Source organism: Hemitrygon akajei, chromosome 1 (assembly GCF_048418815.1).
Source record: "Hemitrygon akajei chromosome 1, sHemAka1.3, whole genome shotgun sequence".
Lineage (NCBI taxonomy): Eukaryota > Metazoa > Chordata > Chondrichthyes > Myliobatiformes > Dasyatidae > Hemitrygon > Hemitrygon akajei.
Genome location: NC_133124.1, coordinates 51,044,399 through 51,062,863, shown reverse-complemented (window position 1 = coordinate 51,062,863; position 18,465 = coordinate 51,044,399). Strand labels below are relative to the sequence as shown.

General features: G+C 41.4%; 1 protein-coding gene across 4 annotated transcripts in view; it reads right to left on the bottom strand.

The window, feature by feature from the left end:
- Positions 1 to 18,465, bottom strand: part of LOC140726545 (nucleolar protein 4-like) — a 315,088-nt gene that overhangs the window by 238,976 nt on the left and 57,647 nt on the right. For all 4 annotated transcript variants that reach the window (XM_073043081.1, XM_073043090.1, XM_073043100.1 and 1 more), the window contains exon 4: positions 18,348 to 18,460. In XM_073043081.1, coding sequence (XP_072899182.1) covers positions 18,348 to 18,460 — 113 coding nt within the window. The remainder of the gene's footprint in view (positions 1 to 18,347; positions 18,461 to 18,465) is intronic.

The window sequence follows — 18,465 nt, the reverse complement described above, 5'->3', positions numbered from 1 at the left end:
ATTCAACAAGATTCAAGATTGTTTAATATAATCTCCTGTACAAGTGTAAGGAGAATGAAATAATAGTTACCCTAGATCTGATGCAGCACAAAGAAAACATAAAAAATAAAGAACACAATAATAATACAAAAAATACACAATAAATATAAATACTGTACATAACATAGCTTACATGGATAGATTGATCGTATGTCCATAAAGTGATGCTATGCTGTACATAAGGTTACTGATGGGAAATAATAAGTTAGTGGCAGAGCTTGTTGATAGAGGAAGCCTCCCATGTAGCGTCCTTGTTGATGGGAATGGGACTAACAGTCCAAAGGCAGGGTGTGTGGGATCCTTCATGATGTTACTGGTCCTTTTCTGGCACCTTTCTGTATACATGTCCTGGATGGTGGGTAAGCAGGTGTTAGTGATGTATTGAACAGTTCTGACTACCCATTGTAGAGCCTCCTGTCCACTGCAGTACAGTTTCCATACCAAGCGGTAATGCAGCTTGTTAGGATGCTCTCTACTGTGTATCCGTAGAATGACGTGAGTATGGATGGCCAAAGTCCAACTCTCTTCAACTGGAGGAATGTGGTTTGACCCAGAAACAGAGTCAGATTACACTCAGTAAAATAAGGAAATCTTCATTATAATAAATCTGTAATATGATGTAATTTCTCAGCTCCGTCTCTATAGTTATTTCACACAGCGAATACCTTTGGTCTAAGTATAGGTAGTGTATCATTTTCAGTTAAAATAATTAAGTAAATGTGAGCTTCAAAGCTGAAAATCTTTTGTTCTGCAGATCACTTAGCCACTTTCTGCTTCTTTCTCAAGTCGTCTCTTTTTATTGTCATTTCAACCATAACTGCTGGTACAGTACACAGTAAAAACAAGACAATGTTTTTCAGGACCATGGTGCTACATGAAGCAGTACAAAAACTACACTGAACTAGGTAAAGCAACACAAAAAGTACACCAGACTACAGACCTACCCAGGACTGCAAAAAGTGCACAAAACAGTGCAGGCATTACAATAAATAATAAACAAGACAATAGGCACAGTAGAGGGCAGTAAGTTGGTGTCAGTCCAGACTCTGGGTATTGAGGAGGCTGATGGCTTGGGGGAAGAAACTGTTACATAGTCTAGTCGTGAGAGCCCGAATGCTTCAGAGCCTTTTCCCAGACGGCAGGAGGCAGAAGAGATTGTATGAGGGGTGCATGGGGTCCTTTATAATGCTGTTTCCTTTGCAGATGCAGTATGTGGTGTAAATGTCCGTGATGGCGGGAAGACAGACCCCGATCATCTTTTCAGCTGACCTCACTATCCGCTGCAGGGTCTTGCGATCCGAGATGGTGCAATTTCTGAATCAGGCAGTGATGCAGCTGCTCAGGATGCTCTCAATACAACCCCTGTAGAATGTTGTGAGGATGGGGGGGGGGGGGGGGGAGATGGGAGATGGACTTTCCTCAGCCTTCGCAGAAAGTAGAAACACTGCTGGGCTTTCTTTGCTATGGAGCAGGTGTTGAAGGACCAGGTGAGATTCTCCACCAGGTGAACACCAAGAAATTTGGTGCTCTTAACAATCTCTACCGAGGGGCCGTCGATGTTCAGAGGAGAGTGGTCACTCTGTGTCCTCCTGAAGTCAACAACCAGCCCTTCTGTTTTGTTCACATTCAGGGACAGGTTGTTGGCTCTGCACCAGTCCATTAGCCGCTGCACCTCCTCTCTGTATGCTGACTCATCGTTCTTGCTGATGAGACCCACCACGGTCGTTCAGTGGAAAACTTTACTTTCTGATGCCCATAAACTGAAGATTGCAATCTTAAAATCCAAATAATGTAGGTAGGATAGTGCTGCAGCAGTTTGAAATGCCCCTCAGACCCAAACACTAAACTTCAATCCTGACCTCAGGTGTTGTTTGTTTTCCCAGTGTGTATTGCCCCTGAGTATTCCTATTTCCTCCTACATGCAAAGGACATACCTTAGGTAGGTAATTGGCCACTGTAATCCTAACCCTGATAGCAAGAGAGTCAGGTAAAGGTTAGTGATGGAGTTAATGGGAAAGCAAGAGAAAAACAGTGGGATTAGTGCAGACAGATGCTTTATTGTCAATGTGGACCTCTTGCTTGCATATTCATTTATTTATTTGTTCATTGATAAACAGCGCAGCATAGGCCCATCCACTCCTTTGAGCAATGCCACCCACCAATCCCTGTAACCCTAACCTAATCACAGGACCAACTGGTACGTCTTTGGATTGTGGGAGGAAACCCACACAGTCACAAAGAATGTACAAACTCCTTACAAGCAGCGAAAGCAAGTATTGAATCCAGGTCCCTGTATTGTAAAGCATTGTGCTAGCTATTATGCCACCACATCGCTCCAACTTGTGCTTTCTAACTTTAGAACTCAATATTTACAATTGATAAAATAACAAAAATAGAGCTTCAGACTACATCACTAGGATGAAACAATGAAAATTCCATAGTTCAGCTGTGCAATTATATTTTGAGTGTTTTTTTTAAATCAAATATAATGGAAAATACAAGCTTCTGGAGAAGATCCTCTTCTCAAATTTCAAAATGATTCTTACCTTAAGGATCTCAAACACAAAAACAGGGTTAAAGAACTGGAAACTTGAAGGCTTGAAAAGTTAGATGAAGGATTCTAAATTCATGAAGGAAATAGGTACAGTCCAACTGAAAAGCTTAATTGAGTAAAGTGAGAAGAACAGAAAGTGCATGTAAAGAAGGTTAGATGCTCGCAAGTATTTCTATAGAAAGTCAATAACATCAGGAAAAAAATTATCAAGAACAGCATGGCTAAAATTTCTTAATATGCTATTAGAATCTGAACTCATTCTCTTTTGAAGGACATTCCAAGCTGAAAAGAGTAAATTATGGGACAACCAGCATTAGTAGAACTTGCAATTCTTCTGGAGACTGCACTATTTCATTAAGGTCAGGATTTTTTTAAATTTCATGAGATTAGTTTCTTAATTTTTTTAATAAGCCTTTCTCATGAGATTACATGACCTTGGGCTGGGTTGATGCTGTTTTTAATTTGCATCAACCCTGCTTCATGGTTTAATGCAGATCTGATCTCCTGAGGACCAGATTTCACCATAACAATACCAGAAGTGAACCACAGCATGATATTCTTGCAAAAGCATGGGCTAGACTATTTACTTGTATACTGACTTCAGTATTCCCCTGACCAGCCATTACTTTAACTGTTATTGCAACATTCAGCCTTAAGATTGCTATTGCCTTAGTTACACAATGTATACTTGTCAAACATTAAAGATATAACTTCGTGTATTCTGAAAACATTACATCTACCTAGAACTCCTCTCTTTTATGCCTAAAAGAAGCTGTTAGGCTGAGGCAGCATGAGGTTTAAAAAGAGCTCGAGGCCTTCCAGGACTTTTTGGTAGGCTGCAATCACTGTGAGCAGTTGCTTTTTGTCTGAGGCGGTGTGAGGTTTAGAAAGAGCTTGGGGTCTTTCAGGATATTCAGTCATAGAAAATAGAACATAGAAGAGTACAGCACGGGGACAGGCTATTCGGCCATCAATGTTGTACTGAACCAGCTAAAAAGCAAGTCAAAAACACTCAAACACTAATTCTTCCTCCCTACCTCAAGTTCATGTCCATCTTCCTCACATACATGTGTCTATCCAAACATCTCTTTAAAGCCTCTAATGCATTCACCTCTACCACCATACCAGGCAGCAGATTCCAGGCATCCACAAATCTCTCAGTTAAAAAAAAACTTTACCCACACATTCCCCTTGAACCTATCCCCTCTCACCTTCAATGCTTGCCCTCTGATATTAGACATTTCAACCCTGGGAAACAGATACTCTGTCCACTCTATCTATGCCTCTCATAATCTTGTAAACCTCTATCAGATCTCCCCTCAGTCTCCGACACTCCAAAGAAACCAACCCAAGCTTATCCAGCCTCTCATGATAACACATGCCTTCAAAACCAGTCAACATCCTGGTAAACCTCATTTGCACCCACTCAAAAGCCTTAACAACTTTTCTATAATTTGTCAACAAGAACTGCAATACTCCAGATGAGGCCTAACCAGAGTTATATAAAGTTGCAGCATAACCTCCTGACCTTTGAACTCAATGCCTCAACTAATAAAAGCAAGCATTCCATAAGCCTTCTTAACCACCTTATCAACCTATGCAGCCACTTCCAACAAGCTGTGAACTTGGATCCCAAGATCTCTCTGCTCAGCAACACTGTTAAGGATCCTGCCCTAACAGTGCACGGTCTCCTTGCATTTACCCAACCAAGGTGAAAAATCTCACATTTATCTGTGTTAAATTCCATCTATACCGTGTTGTATTCTTTACCAGTCTTCTACAATATCCATCATCCTCAGATTTACTAATCTACCCATCTACATTTTCATTCAGGTCATTTATATATGTTACAAACAGCAGAGATCCCTGCACAGATCCTTGCTAAGCTCCACTAATTACAGACCTCCAGCTCAAATTTGTTCCTTCAACCACTACCCTCTCTCTTCTATGTGTAAGCCAGTTTTGAATCCAAACAGCCAATTCTCCAAGGATCCCATGCATCTTAATCTTCTGGATTAGCCTCCCATGAGGGATTTTGTCAAACAGCTTACTAAAATCCATGCAGACAACATCCACTGCCCTACCTTCATCAATTTCTCTTGTCACCTTGTCAAAAACCTCAATCAAGTTGGTAAGGCACATTCTGCCACACATAGAGCCATGCTGGCTCTCCCTAATTAGCCCATGGGTTTCCAAATGTCCATATATATCCAATCCCTGAGCATTTTCTCCAGCTATTTCCCTACAACTGATGTGAGACTCGCTAGTCTATAGTTCTCAGTATTTTCCCTTGTTCCCTTCTTAAATAGAGGTACAACATTAGCCACTAGCCAGTCCCCCAGGACATCTCCTATGGCTAAAGAGGACACAAAGATACTGGTCCAGGGCTGAGCAATCTCGTCTGTTACCTCCTTCAATAACCTGGGATGAGCTCCATCAGGCCCTGGGGACTTATTAGGAGGCCCAATACTTTCTCCTTCTTGATCTCTAAACACCCTAACATATTTATACACTTAGCATTGTTCCCTCAGTCCTCCAAATCCTTTTCCTTAGCAAATACTGATGCAAGGTACTCATTAAGTACCACACTCACATTCTCTGCATACAAGCAAAAGTTCCCCCCTTTATCCTTGAGTGGTCCAACTCTTTTCTTAGTTATCCTTATAGACATTTACGCAATCTCTTAGGCACTCTTAACAATCATTTAGGCTCTCAGCAAAGACCAATAAAAAGAAGTGAGGTATAAGTGGCCATTGCAGGAGCAGCCATTGTTGAGTGGACAGTGTTAGAGCGGACAGTGTTAGACTGGACAGTGTTAGACCGGACAGTGTTAGAGTGGCCAGGCTTTGGCTCAGCAGACTTCCCCAAGAACAGGCTTGGGCGAGAACAGGCAAAGGCTCTAAGTAAGTTTCCAGTAAGTGGAGAGAGTCAGAAACTTTAAATTACTCAGTGTTAGCATTTCAGAGGATCTGTCCTGAGTCCTGCACAAGGTACCATTACAAAGAAAGCACAGAAGTGCCACTACTTTCTTAGAAGTTTGCAAAGATTCAGCATATTATCTAAAACTTTGATAAACTACTATGGATGTGCCGTAGAGAGTATATTAACTGGATGCAACATGACCTGATTTGGATAAACCAATGCCCTTGAATGGAAAAGCCTACAAAATTGTAGTGTATGCAGCCCAGTTAATCACAGGTCAAACCCTCTCCACCACTAAGCACACCTAGACAGAGCACTGTTACAGAAAAGCAGCATCCATCGTCAAGTATCCTCCACCTTTCAGGCCATGCTCTCTTTGCACTGCTGCCAGTAGAAAGAAGATACACGAACTTCAAGATCCATACCACCAGGCTCAGGAACAGCTATTAGCTCTCAACCATCGGGCTCTTGAACCACAGGGGATAACTTCACTTACCCCATCATTGAAGTATTCCAACAACAGTAGTGACAAGGGATTCCATAGTTAGTGGAACAGACAGGAGATTTTGTGGATGTGAGAGATACCTGGATGGTGTGTTGCCTCCTTGATACCAGGGACAGGGCATCTCTGATTGGGGCCACAGCATTCTAAAAGGGGAGAGTAAGCAGCAAGAAGCTGTGGTACATATTGGTACCAACAACATAGGTAGGAAAAGGGAGAATGTCCTGAAGAGAAATATAAGGAGTTGACTAGAAGCTAAAAAGCAGTATCTCCAAGGCAGCAAATTCTGGATTGCTGCCTGTGCCACAAGCTAGTTAAGGTAACAACAGGATGCTATGACAAATGAATGTGTGACTGAGGAAATGGTAGGGTGTAGGGTTTCAGATTTCTAGATCATTGGGATCACTTCTGGGAAAGGTATGGCCTGAACAAAAAGGGCAGGTTATACCTGAACCTGAGGGGACTAATATCCTCGTGGCAGGTTTGCTAGAGCTGTTGGGGAGGATTTAAGCTCATTTGGCAGGGGAATGGGAACCACAGGCTGAAGATGGTGCAGTTGGTACACAAGTAGATGAAGTGTGTAGTGAGACTGTGAGGAAGGACAGGCAGATAATAGGGCAAAATTACAGTCAGTGGGAGGAGTTAAAATGTAACATGGGAGCAAAATGAAAAAGGATTGAATGCATGCCGTATACAGAATAAGATGGATGAACTTGTTGCACAGTTAGAGTTGGCAAGTGTGACATTGTGGGCATAACTGACTTATGCTTGAAAGAACCATTTTGGACCTTGTATCCAAGGATACGCATTGTATCAAAAGGACAGGCAGTTAAGCAGAAGGGGTGGGATGGCTCTGCTGGTAAAAAATGAAACCAAATCTTTAGAAAGCAGTGATTGGAAGATGCAGAATCCGTGTGGGTAGAGTTAAAAAACTGCAAAAGTAAAAAGATGGGGATTATATACAGGCCTCTAAACAGATGGCAGGATGTCAGATATATAATACAACAGGATATAGAAAAGACATGTAACTGGGCATTATTATGATAGTCATGGAGAATTTCAATATGCAAGTAGATTGGGAAAGTCAAGTTGGTGTTGGATCCAAGAGATGGAGTTTGCAGAATGCCTACAATATGATTTTTTAGAGCAGCTTGTGGTTGAGCCCACTAGGGGAAAGGCAATTCTGAATTGGATGTTATGTAATGAACCTGATTTGATTAGGAAGCTTAAGGTAAAGGAACCCTTAGGAGAATGGGATCATAATATGATAGAATTCATCCCGCAGTTTTGAAAGGGAGAAGATAAAGTCAATGTATCAGTATTACAGGGAGTAAAGGGAATTACAGAAGCACGACAGAGGATCTGGTCAAGGTTGACTAGAAGGAGACACTAGCAGGGATGATGCAGGACAGCAATGGCTGGAATTTCTGGGTGAAATTTGGAAGCTACAGTATAGATATATCCCAAAGATGAAAAAGTATTCTAAAGGCAGGATGAGGCAACTGTGGCTGACAAGGGAAGTCAAAGACAGCATAAAAGCAAATCAGATGGCATAGAGTACAGCAAAAATTAATGGGAAGTTAGAGGATTGGGAAGATTTGAAAAGCCAACAAAGACAACTGAAAAAGCCTTACGGACGAAAAGATGGAATATGAAGGTAAGCCAGCCATTAATATAAAAGAGGACACCGAAGTTTTTTTCAGATATATAAAGAGTAAGAGAAGTGAGAATGCATATTGGACTACTGGAAACTGACACTGCAGAGGTAGTATTAAGGGTCAAAGAAATGGCGGACAAACTTAATAAGTACTTTGCGTCAGGCTTTACTGCGGAAGACACTAACAGAATGCCAGAAATTTGAGAGCGTCAGGTGGCAGAATTGAATTGAATTGAATTGACTTTATTACTTACGTCCTTTATATACATGACTAAAAATCTTTACGTTATGTCTCTGTCAAAAACTGCTATTTTTAGTGATTTGTAATAAATAATGTACACGACAGGGTAGTTAATATAACATAGAAATACAATTGTATCAGCATGAATTAATCAGTCTGATGACCTGGTGGAAAAAACTGTCTCAGAGATGGCTTTTATGCTACGGTACTGTTTCCGAGATGGTAGCAGCTGGAACAGTTTGTGGTTGGGGTGACTCGGATTCCTAATGATCCTTTGGGCTCTTTTTACACACCTGACTTTGTAAATGTCCTGAATCCACAGATGCGCAGGGTTGTCCGCACCACTCTCTGCAGAGTCCTGTGATTGAGGGAAGTACAGTTCCCATACCAGGCAGTGATGCAGCCAATCAGGATGATCTCAATTGTGCCCCTGTAGAAATTTCTTCGGATCTGAGGGCTCATACCAAACTTCTTCAACCGTCTGAGGTGAAAGAGGCACTGTTGTTCTTTTTTCACCACACAGCCGGTATGTACAGACCACATGAGATACTCGGTGATGTGCATGGCGAGGAACTTAAAGTTGTTCAACCTCTCAACCCCAGATCCATTGATGTCAATAGTGGTTAACATGTCTCCATTCCTCCTGTTGTCTACAGCAAGCTTGAGGGAGAGATTGACACCGCTGTGTCAGGATGATGACTTCTCTGTAGGCTGCCTTGTTATTATTTGAGATCAGGCCAATCATCAGCAAATGGAGTTAGCAGATTAGAGCTGTGCGTGGCGACACAGTCATGGGTATACAGAGAGTAAAGGAGGGGGCTTAGGGACACCTATGTGAAGGCCAGAGGGGCAGAGGTGAGGGATCCCACTCTTACCACCTGACAGGAAGTCCAGGATCCAGCTGCACAAGGCAGGGTGAAGGCCGAGGTCTCTGAGCTTCTTTGAGCTCCGAGTGTAGATATTACTAAGGAGAAGGTGCTTGGGAAGCTGAAAGGTTTGAAAGTAGTTAAGTCACCTGGACCAGATGGACTAAATCCCCAAGGTTCTGAAAGAAACATAGAAACACAGAAACATAGAAACACAGAAACATAGAAAATAGGTGCAGGAGTAGGCCATTCGGCCCTTCGAGCCTGCACCGCCATTCAGTATGATCATGGCTGATCATCCAACTCAAAACCCTGTACCTGCTTTCTCTCCATACCCCCTGATCCCTTTAGCCATAAGGGTATATCTAACTTCCTCTTAAATATAGCCAATGAACCGGCCTCAACTGTTTCCTGTGGCAGAGAATTCCACAGATTCACCACTCTCTGTGTGAAGAAGTTTTTCCTCATCTCAGTCCTAAAAGTCTTCCCCTTTATCCTTAAACTGTGACCCCTCATTCTGGACTTCCCCAACATTGGAAACAATCTTCCTGCATCTAGCCTGTCCAATCCCTTTAGAATTTTATACGTTTCAATAAGATCCCCCCTCAGTCTTCTAAATTCCATTGAGTATAAGCCTAGTCGATCCAGTCTTTCTTCATATGAAAGTCCTGCCATCCCAGGAATCAATCTGGTGAACCTTCTTTGTACTCCCTCTATGGCAAGAGTGTCTTTCCTCAGATTAGGGGACCAAAACTGCACACAATACTCTAGGTGCAGTCTCACCAAGGCCTTGTACAACTGCAGTGGAACCTCCCTGCTCCTGTACTCAAATCCTTTTGCTATGAATGCCAACATACCATTTGCCTTTTTCACAGCCTGCTGTACCTGCATGCCCACCTTCAATGACTGGTGTACAATGACACCCAGGTCTCGTTGCACCTCCCCTTTTCCTAATCGGCCACCATTCAGATAATAATCTGTTTTCCTGTTCTTGCAACCAAAGTGGAAAACCTCACATTTATCCACATTAAATTGCATCTGCCGTGAATTTGCCCACTCACCTAACCTATCCAAGTCACCCTGCATCCTCTTAGCATCCTCCTCACAGCTAACACTGCAGCCCAGCTTCATATCATCTGCAAACTTGGAGATGCTGCATTTAATTCCCTCGTCTAAATCATTAATATATATTGTAAACAACTGGGGTCCCAGCACTGAGCTTTGCGGTACCCCACTAGTCACTGCCTGCCATTCTGAAAAGGACCCGTTTACTCCTACTCTTTGCTTCCTGTCTGCCAACCAATTCTCTAGCCACATCAACACCATACCCCCAATACCATGTGCTTTAAGTTTGCATACTAATCTCCTGTGTGGGACCTTGTCAAAAGCCTTTTGAAAATCTAAATATATCACATCCACTGGCTCTCCCCTATCCACTCTACTAGTTACATCTTCAAAAAATTCTATACGATTCGTCAGACATGATTTTCCTTTCACAAATCCATGCTGACTTTGTCCAATGATTTCGCCTCTTTCCAAATGTGCTGCTTTCACATCTTTGATAACCGACTCTAGCATTTTCCCCACCACCGATGTCAGACTAACCGGTCTATAATTCCCCGGTTTTTCTCTCCCTCCTTTTTTAAAAAGTGGGGTTACATTAGCCACCCTCCAATCCTCAGTAACTAATCCAGAATCTAAAGAGTTTTGAAAAATTATCACTAATGCATCCACTATTTCTTGGGCTACTTCCTAAGCACTCTGGGATGCAGACCATCTGGCCCTGGGGATTTATCTGCCTTTAATCCCTTCAATTTACCTAACACCACTTCCCTACTAACATGTATTTCTCTCAGTTCCTCCATCTCACTAGACCCTCGGTCCCCTACCATTTCTGGAAGATTATTTATGTCCTCCTTAGTGAAGACAGAACCAAAATAGTTATTCAATTGGTCTGCCATGTCTTTATTCCCCATGATCAATTCACCTGTTTCTGACTGTAAGGGACCTACATTTGTCTTGACCAATCTTTTTCGTTTCACATATCTATAAAAGCTTTTACAGTCAGTTTTTATGTTCCCTGCCAGCTTTCTCTCATAATCTTTTTTCCCTTTCCTAATTAAGCCCTTTGTCCTCCTCTGCTGGTCTCTGAATTTCTCCCAGTCCTCAGGTGTGCTGCTTTTTTTTGCTAATTTATATGTTTCTTCTTTGGACTTGATACTATCCCTAATTTCCCTTGTCAGCCACGGGTGCACTACCTTCTCTGGTTTATTATTTTGCCAAACTGGGATGAACAATCATTGTAGTTCATCCATGCGATCTTTAAATGCTTGCCATTGCATATCCACCGTCAACCCTTGAAGTATCATTTGCCAGTCTATCTTAGCTAATTCACGTCTCATACCTTCAAAGTTACCCTTCTTTAAGTTCAGAACCTTTGTTTCTGAATTAACTATGTCACTCTCCATCTTAATGGAAAATTCCACCATATTATGGTCATTCTTACCCAAGGGGCCTCGCACGACAAGATTGCTAACTAACCCTTCCTCATTGCTCAATACCCCATCTAGAATGGCCTGCTCTCTAGTTGGTTCCTCGACATGTTGGTTCAGAAAACCATCCTGCATACATTCCAAGAAATCCTCTTCCTCAGCACCCTTACCAATTTGGTTTACCAAGAAGTAGCTGAAGAGATTGTAGAGGCATTAGTAATGATCTTTAAAAAAAAATCATTGGATTCTGGAATGGTTCCAGAGGACTAAAAAATTGCAAAAGTCACTCCACTCTTTTAAGAGGGGAGGGAGGCAGAAGAAAGGAAATTATAGGCCAGAGAGCCCAACTTCAGTGGTTGGGATTTGCGAAGTCCATTATTGAGGATGAGGTTTCAGGATATTTGGAGGCACATGATAAAACAGGGCAAAATCAACATGGTTTCCTTAAGGGGAAATCTAGCCTGGCAAACCTGTTCGAATTCTTTGAGGAAATAACAAGCAGGATTGATAAAGGAAAGTCAAAGGATGTTATTTACATAGATTTTCAGAAGACCATTGACAAGATAGGCCCAATGATGTAAGAGGAAAGATACCAGCATGGATAAAAGAATGGGAATAAAGGAAAGATACCAACATGGATAAAAGAATGGGAATGTGAATAAGGGGAGATCCATTTCATCAAGTTTGTGGATGACACAACAGTGGTTGGTCTTATCAAGAACAATGATGAGACGAAGTTTAGAAAGGAAGTGGAGCAGCTGGTGGATTGGTGAGAGAAGAACAACCTACGCCTGAACACGGAGAAGACAAAGGAAATCATTATGGACTTCAGGAAGGCGCAGACAAACCATCCCCCTCTGCAAATACAGGGCTCATCTGTCGAGAGAGTTAAGTACACCAAGTTGCTGAGAGTTCACATTATGCATGACCTCACCTGGTCCCTTAATATTACCACCTTGACAAGAAGGCAGAGCAGCACCTTCACTTCCTAAGAAGATTAAGGCAAGCAAGGCTTCCTTCCCCCATCTTAACTGCATTTTACAAGCGCACCATTGAGAGCATCCTGACAAGTTGCATCTCCATCTAGCATGAGAGCAGTCAAGCAATGGACCAAAAGTCTCTACGAAGTACAGTGAGAACAGCTAAGAGGATCATAGGGGTCTCTCTACAAACCACTAGGGACATTTATCAGAAGCCCTGCATATGCAGGGCTCTTAGTATTATTAAAGATCACACCCATCCATCCAGCATCCTCTTTGACTTTTTACCATCAGGCATAAAAGCAAGAACGGTCAGGATGAGAAAAAATTTCTTCCACCAGGCCATTAGCCTTCTGAACTCCTGGTCTCATTGTATTTTTGCTGTCACTGGTTATTCTGTCCGTACCTTCCAATGTTTAAAATTAATGCATTTTAGTTTGTTATTTATGTGTAATTCATCCGTAGATTTTATCTGTACCTTCATAAATTATCGCATGTTGTGTGTTACGTGTACTACTGTGCTTTACACCCTGGCTCAAAGAAACATTGTCTCATTTCTATATACATTATATGATTATATACGTTATATATACGTATACAGTTAAAGGACAATAAACTTAACTTGACTTGCCTTTTTCCACTGGTTGGTTGTCAGTGACTAGTAGTTTCTGTAGTTTAGTGTTAGGACTGTTTCTTTTCACATTACATGTCCATATTTTGGATGATGGAACAGATGGCTTTGTGGCCAGATTTGAGGACAATACAAAGATAGGTGAAGGGGTAGTATTGAGGAAGCACAAAATCTGCACAATAAGATCTCAATGGCTCCACAACTTCCAAATGGTGACCTACTTTCCTACTGTCATGAAGACCGGGAAAGAAATCCTAGCCGGAGGGCAGCTTTGATGTTTACAAATATATCTGTGATTCTAGGATTGCATTACCAGTTCACACCACACTCGGATCAAAGTATCACTTGACAGAACTGGAGCTCACTTTCTTACTTAGAGTGAGGAGTTTCATCAAATGAAAATATTTGACATTACAAGTGAAAATGATTCAATAAAATACTCTAAGTAACTGGTAATATCATTACAGACATTAATGCCATCTGAAATGTGTACACAAGTGCTGTGTATTGCTATTTAAGAAACAGTATTTCTGCTGTCCAACTTAAAGTAAGTCACAAAAAATTGGTACCAAAAGATTTATCAGGCTAAAAAGCTAGGAAGTTTTCCATCATCATAGGCAGGAATCATATCAGTATTGTATCAGTATCAATGACAGTTTTTTAAGGAAGACCAAATGCTCATGATTGTGTGACAAACAATTGTTCGAATATCTAGATCAATGACAAAATAAGTCAATTTATGTGAAAGCGCTTTTCACACAGAGAAAGTTGAATTATTAGGAGAAAATATTTATTCTTCTATACAAGCCATATAGTAAGTAATACTTCTGTTTTGAATATCAGACTTTAGATAAAAAGCTACAACTGCACTTATAGAAACATAGAAAACCTACAGCACAATACAGGCCCTTCGGCCCACAAAGTTGTGCCAAACATGTCCCTACCTTAGAAATTACTAGGCTTACCTATAGCCCTCTATTTTACTAAGCTCCATGTACCTATCTAAAAGTCTCTTAAAAGACCCTATCGTATCCGCCTCCACCACCGTTGCTGGCAGCCCATTCCACGCACTCACCACTCTCTGAGTAAAAAACTTAGCTCTGACATCTCCTCTATACCTACTCCACAGCACCTTAAACCTGTGTCCTCTTGTGGCAACCATTTCAGCCCTGGGAAAAAGCCTCTGATTATCCACATGATCAATGCCTCTCATCGTCTTATACACCTCTATCAGGTCACCTCTCATCCTCCTTCGCTCCAAGGAGAAAAGGCCGAGTTCATTCAACCTATTCTCATAAGGCATGCTCCCCAATCCAGGCCACATCCTTGTGGTAAATCTCCTCTGCACCCTTTCTATGGCTTCCACATCCTTCCTGCAGTGAGGCGACCAGAACTGAGCACAGTACTCCAAGTGGGGTTTGACCAGGCTCCTATATAGCTGCAACATTACTTCTCGGCTCCTAAATTCAATTCCACGATTGATGAAGCCCAATACACCGTATGCCTTCTTAACCACAGTGTCAACCTGCACAGCTGCTTTGAGCGTCCTATGGACTCGGACCCCAAGATCCCTCTGATCCTCCACACTGCCAAGAGTCTTACCATTAATACTATATTCTGCCATCATATTTGACCTACCAAAATGAACCACTTCACACTTATCTGGGTTGAACTCCATCTACCACTTCTCAGCCCAGTTTTGCAACCTATCAATGTGCCGCTGTAAACTCTGACAGCCCTCCACACTATCCACAACACCTCCAACCTTTGTGTCATCAGCAAACTTACTAACCCATCCCTCCACTTCCTCATCCAGGTCACTTATAAAAATCACGAAGAGTAAGGGTCCCAGAACAGATCCTTGAGGCACTCCACTGGTGACCAGCCTCCATGAAGAATATGACCTGTCTACAACCACTCTTTGCCTTCTGTGGGAAACCAGTTCTGGATCCATAAAGCAATGTCCCCTTGTATCCCATGCCTCCTTACTTTCTCAATAAGCCTTGCATGGGGTACCTTATCAAATGCCTTGCTGAAATCCATATACACTACATCTACTGCTCTTCCTTCATCAATATGTTTAGTCACAACCTCAAAAAATTACATCAGGCTCGTAAGGCACGACCTGCCCTTGACACGTCTTATCCTCTTGCCCTTCACATACTTATAGAATGCCTTAGGGTTTTCCATAATTCTGCCCGCCAAGGCCTTCTCATGGCCCCTTCTGGCTCTCCTAATTTCCTTCTTAAGCTCTTCCTAGTAGCCTTACAATCTTCTAGATCTCAAACATTACCTAACTCTCTGAACCTTTTGTAAGCTTTTCTTTTCTTCTTGACTAGATTTATTACAGCCTTTCTACATCACGGTTCCTGTACCTACCATAACTTCATGTCTCATTCGAATGTACTTATACAGAGCTCTACACAAATATCCCCTGAATATTTGCCACATTTCTTCAGTACTTTTCCCTGAGAACATCTGTTTCCAATTTAAGCCTCACATTTCCTACCTGATATCCTCATAATTCCCCTTAGAATTAGAATAGAATTATAATCACTATCTCCAAAATGCTCTCCCACTGAGAGATCTGACACAGGACCAGGTTCATTTCCCAATACCAAATCAAGTACAGACTTTCCTCTTGTAGGCTTATTTGCATACTGTGTCAAGAAACCTTCCTGAATACACCCAACAAGCTCCACCCCATCTAAATCCCTTGTTCTAGGAAGATGCCAATCGACTTTTGGGAAATTAAAATCTCCCATCATGACAACTCTGTTATTCCAGGATCTGTTTCCCTATATGCTCCTCGATATCCCTGTTACTATTAGGCGGCCTATAAAAAACACCCAGTAAAGTTATTGACCCCTTCCTGTTCCTAACCTCCACCCACAGAGACTCCGTAGACAATCCCTCCATGGCGTCCACCTTTTCTGCAGCTGTGACACTATCTCTGAACAACAGTGCCACGACACCACCTCTTTTCCCTCCCTCCCTGTCCTTTCTGAAACATCTAAAACTCGACACTTGAAGTAACCAATCCTGTCCCTGAGCAATCCAAGTCTCAGTAATGGCCACCACATCAAATCTCCAAGTACTGATCCATGCTCTAAGCTCATCCACTTTGTTCACAACACTCCTTGCGTTAAAATAGACACATCTTAAGCCTTCGGTCTGAGCGCGTCCCTTCCACATCACCTGCCTATCCTCCCTCTCGTACTGTCTACAAGCTTTCTCTACTTGTGAGCCAACCTCCTCTTCCCCAGTCTCTTCAGTTCAGTTCCCACCCCCCAACAATTGTAGTTTAAATTCTTTCCAATAGCCTTAGCAAACCTCCCCGCCAGGATATTGGTCCCCCTGGGATTCAAGTGCAACCCGTCCTTTTTGTACAGGTCACACCTGCCCCAAAAGAGGTCCCAATGATCCAGAAATCTGAATCCCTGCCCCCTGTTCCAATCCCTCAGCCACACATTTATCCTCCACCTCAACCTATTCCTATTCTCATGGTCAATATCCTTAAATTTATGTAGAGTGGATTTCAGTTAACTGGAATGCACCAGGAGCAATATGTTTTTGCCCAATTATTCAGCTTCCACAATTGGCCAAAGTTTCATGGAAATAGTTAAAAACGTATTAAAAAGATAAATTACCATTTAACTGAGTGACAAATGGTGTATTTAAATTAAGTATCAAACAAATTAGAACATTAATAATACTACTACAGTGCAATAAAACTGTACTTCCTAATAGTTATCAAAGGAGGAAATCATCCAGTGTACGTTGCGATGTTCTTTGATTGATTGTAAATTAATGAAAACAGCACAGACACCCCATGCCAGTATGGACTGCCTTCATAAAATGCTTTTGACGACTGTACCCACTAAATCTTCATTTTCATTTTAATATTCATGATGATTGTCAATATCTTCATATTCTTTGTAGTTCCTAACTTGTTGAAATAGTGAAATCACTTCACTTTTGCACTCGGCTGTTTCTGGCATTTCAAAGCCTAAATGCTTGAAACCGCAGTGATCAAAACGGTTGCAAATTACCTTAGTGCTCATTTCTTCCCAACTATCAATGACAAAACTCACTACTTTTTGAACACAGACACACGCAACTGATGCTATTTAAAAAACAGTTCACTCTAAGTATGGTGTAATGTTTAATGGCCACGTAATTATATACAACTGATGCTAGTTGGCAACTTCAGCAATAGTCTCTGCCTAAATGTTCAAATTAAGTGATACAGTCTTCCAAATAAATGAAGGAAATTCTGCCTATTTTCTCATTAATTTTTGTTCTTTAAGAATTGGCTCAAATAAGCAGCTGCCCAATTAACTGATGGCCAATTAACTGGAATCCACTGTATTCATGAAAAGTAGCGTTCATATATATACGAGTATGAACACCTGATGTTTGCAAGCATTCCCTTGTTCCCAATTCTAACATTAATGACTAGCTATTTAAATTATAGCAAGTATGTTTAAATTTGTTATAAGCAAACAACACTCAGAAGGAAACTACCCAATTATTGATAATGAGGAAGATGATCATGGGCTACAGAATGACCAATCGGTAAAGTAGGACCAATGGCTGATGGAATTTAATCTCGAAAAGTGAGAAGCGATGTTATTTAAGACCAGTAATAACAGTAGGACTTATACAATGAGCAGGAGTATGTGGAACAGAGAGACCTTTTTCACTTGTGTTGCTGCCTTCAAAATTTCTGCAGGTGGTAGCGTAAGTAGAAAAGATATGAAAACAGCCATAATAATAAAAGCAGGAAGCGTCATAGTGCAGCTTAATAAAACTTTGGTTCGGCTACAGATGTAACTGTACACAGTTCTGGTTACCACATTACAGGAAGGACATGATTACACTTGAATACTGTGTGCAGTATTCCTCTGGAGAAAGTGAAGAGGTGGTTCGGCAGGATGTTGACTACGATGGTGTATTACATTTAGGAAGAGAGACTGGCTACACTAGGTTTGTTTGGTTTGGAGCAGAGGAGGCCAAGATAGACCTATTAGAGGTAATAAAATTATGAAGGGCATACATAGTAGAAAGATTTTCCCCATAGCAAAGATATCTAAAACCAGAGAGGATAGGCTCAAGATAAGGTGTAGGAGGTTTAGAAGGGATCTGATAAATAGCTTTTTCACCCACAGAAATCTGGAACACCCTGCCTTAATGGGTTCTGAAGGCACGAGGCACAGGTAAGCAGTATCTAGATGAGGACAGAAGTCTATGGACAAAGTGCTCGTAATTGGGATTAGTACAGATTTGCACTTGATGGTCAGCTTGGACAAGGGCAATTTAAGGGCTATTTCTGAGTTATTATTCCATGACTCTGACTCAAATTTATGCATTTGAAATAATAAAAACATTCACCCAAAAAATCTATACTTGCAAACATTTTCTTTTATAATGAATATGGTTTCTCTTTAAAAAGTACAGTACCTCATCTTGGTGAGAATTTAGTAACTGTAGTTTCATGTGCTTCATGTAGGCCATTGTAATAGGCATATTATAATCTATCATGCTGGTCACCAAAGATGCTGGTTTTTCATTTTCTGTA